Here is a 3,953-nt window from a genome sequence, read left to right on the forward strand (position 1 = left end):
CCGGATCAGACGCCACCTTTTGTCAGGATGTCATAATGTAGGTATGTCCAACAGGTAGACACCTGGAAACACCTGCTGTTCACTTTGGATTGGATATTTCACTTGCTTTGTCGATTTTTTATTGAACCGAAAGAGAGAGAGAGAGAGAGAGAGAGAGAGAGAGAGAGCGAGAGAGACGGAGAGAGAGAGACAGAGAGAGAGAGAGAGAGAGAGAGAGAGAGAGAGAGAGAGAGAGAGAGAGAGAGAGAGAGAGAGAGAGAGAGAGAGAGAGAGAGAGAGAGAGAGAGAGAGAGAGAGAGAGAGAGAGAGAATGGTCTGATGGTTCCTGATAGGTCTAGCTCCTAGGAACACAACTGAAAGGCAAACATTATGTATCAGACAGGCCAGCTGGGCAAACAGAGACAGGTCAGCTGGGCAAACAGAGACAGGTCAGCTAGGCAAACAGAGACAGGCCAGCTAGGCAAACAGAGACAGGCCAGCTGGGCAAACAGAGACAGGCCATTTAGGGCAAACAGAGACAGGTCAGCTGGGCAAACAGAGACAGGTCAGCTAGGCAAACAGAGACAGGTCAGCTAGGCAAACAGAGACAGGTCAGCTAGGCAAACAGAGACAGGCCAGCTAGGCAAACAGAGACAGGCCAGCTGGGCAAACAGAGACAGACCAGCTAGGCAAACAGAGACAGGCCAGCTAGGCAAACAGAGACAGGCCAGCTGGGCAAACAGAGACAGGTCAGCTGGGCAAACAGAGACAGGTCAGCTAGGCAAACAGAGACAGGTCAGCTGGACAAACAGAGACAGGCCAGCTAGGCAAACAGAGACAGGTCAGCTGGGCAAACAGAGACAGGCCAGCTAGGCAAACAGAGACAGGTCAGCTGGACAAACAGAAACAGGTCAGCTGGGCAAACAGAGACAGACCAGCTGGACAAACAGAGACAGGTCAGCTAGGCAAACAGAGACAGGCCAGCTGGGCAAACAGAGACAGGTTAGCTAGGCAAACAGAGACAGGCTAGCTAGGCAAACAGAGACAGGCCAGCTGGGCAAACATCTTGTATGTAAAACAGACAATGACAACAGGGCCAGCAGTATTCATGAGACAGGATGCTGCTTGGCAACCCTGTAGTGATACGATCTGTGTGTCAAGTGGCTCCATATTCCCTATATAGTGCACTACTTTAGACCAGAGCCCTATGGCACCCTATTCCCTATGTAGTGCCCTACTTTTGACCCGGCGCGTATATAGGAAGTTCAAATCAGATGACCTGATAAAAGACAATGACATCAGCAGGGCAGAACAGATAAGAACCAAGTCATCATATTAAATTGTGTTTAAGCAGTTGCTGGTCATGTGTGTGTGTGTGTGTGTGTGTGTGTGTGTGTGTGTGTGTGTGTGTGTGTGTGTGTGTGTGTGTGTGTGTGTGTGTGTGTGTGTGTGTGTGTGTGTGTGTGTGTGTATTCCCTTCTTCTCTATGTGCCTTCAAGTGTGCATGTGACAATTATTGTAAACGATGCCAATCCAACCCCGATGCCCCTAGCTGCCTCGATGCCCCTAGCTGCCCCGATGCCCCTAGCTGCCCCGATGCCCCTAGCTGCCCCGATGCCCCTAGCTGCCCCGATGCCCCTAGCTGCCCCGATGCCCCTAGCTGCCCCGATGCCCCTAGCTGCTCCGATGCCCCTAGCTGCCCAGATGCCCCTAGCTGCCCCGATGCCCCTAGCTGCCCCGATGCCCCTAGCTGCTCCTATGCCCCTAGCTGCCCCGATGCCCCTAGCTGCTCCTATGCCCCTAGCTACCCCTATGCCCCTAGCTTCCCCTATGCCCCTAGCTGCCCCGATGCCCCTAGCTGCCCCTATGCCCCTAGCTGCCCCGATGCCCCTAGCTTCCCCTATGCCCCTAGCTACCCCGATGCCCCTAGCTACCCCGATGCCCCTAGCTACCCCGATGCCCCTAGCTGCCCCTATGCCCCTAGCTGCCCCGATGCCCCTAGCTACCCCGATGCCCCTAGCTACCCCGATGCCCCTAGCTGCCCCTATGCCCCTAGCTGCCCCGAGGCCCCTAGCTTCCCCTATGTCCCTAGCTACCCCGATGCCCCTAGCTGCCCCTATGCCCCTAGCTGCCCCGATGCCCCTAGCTGCCCCGATGCCCCTAGCTGCTCCTATGCCCCTAGCTGCCCCGATGCCCCTAGCTGCCCCGATGCCCCTAGCTGCCCCTATGCCCCTAGCTGCCCCTATGCCCCTAGCTGCCCCGATGCCCCTAGCTGCCCCGATGCCCCTAGCTGCCCCGAGGCCCCTAGCTTCCCCTATGCCCCTAGCTGCCCCTATGCCCCTAGCTGCCCCTATGCCCCTAGCTGCCCCGATGTCCCTAGCTGCCCCGATGCCCCTAGCTGCCCCGATGCCCCTAGCTTCCCCGATGCCCCTAGCTGCCCCGATGTCCCTAGCTGCCCCGATGCCCCTAGCTGCCCCGATGTCCCTAGCTGCCCCGATGCCCCTAGCTGCCCCGATGCCCCTAGCTGCCCCGATGCCCCTAGCTGCCCCTATGCCCCTAGCTGCCCCTATGTCCCTAGCTGCCCCGATGCCCCTAGCTGCCCCGATGCCCCTAGCTTCCCCGATGCCCCTAGCTTCCCCGATGCCCCTAGCTGCCCCTATGCCCCTAGCTGCCCCGATGCCCCTAGCTTCCCCGATGCCCCTAGCTGCCCCGAGGCCCCTAGCTGCCCCTATGCCCCTAGCTGCCCCGATGCCCCTAGCTGCCCCGATGCCCCTAGCTGCCCCTATGCCCCTAGCTGCCCCGATGCCCCTAGCTGCCCCTATGCCCCTAGCTGCCCCTATGCCCCTAGCTGCCCCTATGCCCCTAGCTGCCCCTATGCCCCTAGCTGCCCCTATGCCCCTAGCTGCCCCGATGCCCCTAGCTGCCCCTATGCCCCTAGCTGCCCCTATGCCCCTAGCTGCCCCGATGCCCCTAGCTACCCCTATGCCCTAGCTGCCCCGATGCCCCTAGCTGCCCCTATGCCCCTAGCTGCCCCTATGCCCCTAGCTGCCCCTATGCCCCTAGCTGCCCCTATGCCCCTAGCTGCCCCTATGCCCCTAGCTGCCCCTATGCCCCTAGCTGCCCCTATGCCCCTAGCTGCCCCGATGCCCCTAGCTGCCCCTATGCCCCTAGCTGCCCCGATGCCCCTAGCTGCCCCGATGCCCTAGCTGCCCCTATGCCCCTAGCTGCCCCTATGCCCCTAGCTGCCCCTATGCCCCTAGCTGCCCCGATGCCCCTAGCTGCCCCGATGCCCCTAGCTGCCCCGATGCCCTAGCTGCCCCTATGCCCCTAGCTGCCCCTATGCCCCTAGCTACCCTATGCCCCTAGCTGCCCCTATGCCCCTAGCTGCCCCTATGCCCCTAGCTGCCCCGATGCCCCTAGCTGCCCCGATGCCCCTAGCTGCCCCTATGCCCCTAGCTGCCCCGATGCCCCTAGCTGCCCCGATGCCCCTAGCTGCCCCGATGCCCCTAGCTGCCCCTATGCCCGTAGCTGCCCCTATGCCCCTAGCTGCCCCGATGCCCCTAGCTGCCCCTATGCCCCTAGCTGCCCCGATGCCCCTAGCTGCCCCGATGCCCCTAGCTGCCCCTATGCCCCTAGCTGCCCCTATGCCCCTAGCTGCCCCTATGCCCCTAGCTGCCCCGATGCCCCTAGCTGCCCCTATGCCCCTAGCTGCCCCTATGTCCCTAGCTGCCCCGATGCCCCTAGCTACCCCGATGCCCCTAGCTGCCTCGATGCCCCTAGCTGCCCCGATGCCCCTAGCTGCCCCGATGCCCCTAGCTACCCCGATGCCCCTAGCTACCCCGATGCCCCTAGCTGCCCCGAGGCCCCTAGCTGCCCCGAGGCCCCTAGCTACCCCGATGCCCCTAGCTGCCCCGAGGCCCCTAGCTGCCCCGAGGCCCCTAGCTGCCCCGATGCCCCTAGCTACCCCGATGCCC

General features: G+C 61.5%; 1 protein-coding gene across 1 annotated transcript; it reads left to right on the plus strand.

Moving 5' to 3' along the window:
- Positions 1–1,531: 1,531 nt before the first annotated feature.
- On the plus strand, positions 1,532–3,185 carry LOC120038518 (leucine-rich repeat extensin-like protein 5; the record flags this gene model as incomplete). The annotated part of the gene is made up of 1 exon (XM_038984245.1): positions 1,532–3,185. A coding segment is annotated over one exon (1,654 nt), but the record flags the coding sequence as incomplete, so codon positions are not given.
- Between the last annotated feature and the right edge of the window lie 768 nt (positions 3,186–3,953).

The sequence above is a fragment of the Salvelinus namaycush genome, unplaced genomic scaffold (genome assembly GCF_016432855.1).
Source record: "Salvelinus namaycush isolate Seneca unplaced genomic scaffold, SaNama_1.0 Scaffold2238, whole genome shotgun sequence".
Classification (NCBI taxonomy): Eukaryota; Metazoa; Chordata; class Actinopteri; order Salmoniformes; family Salmonidae; genus Salvelinus; species Salvelinus namaycush.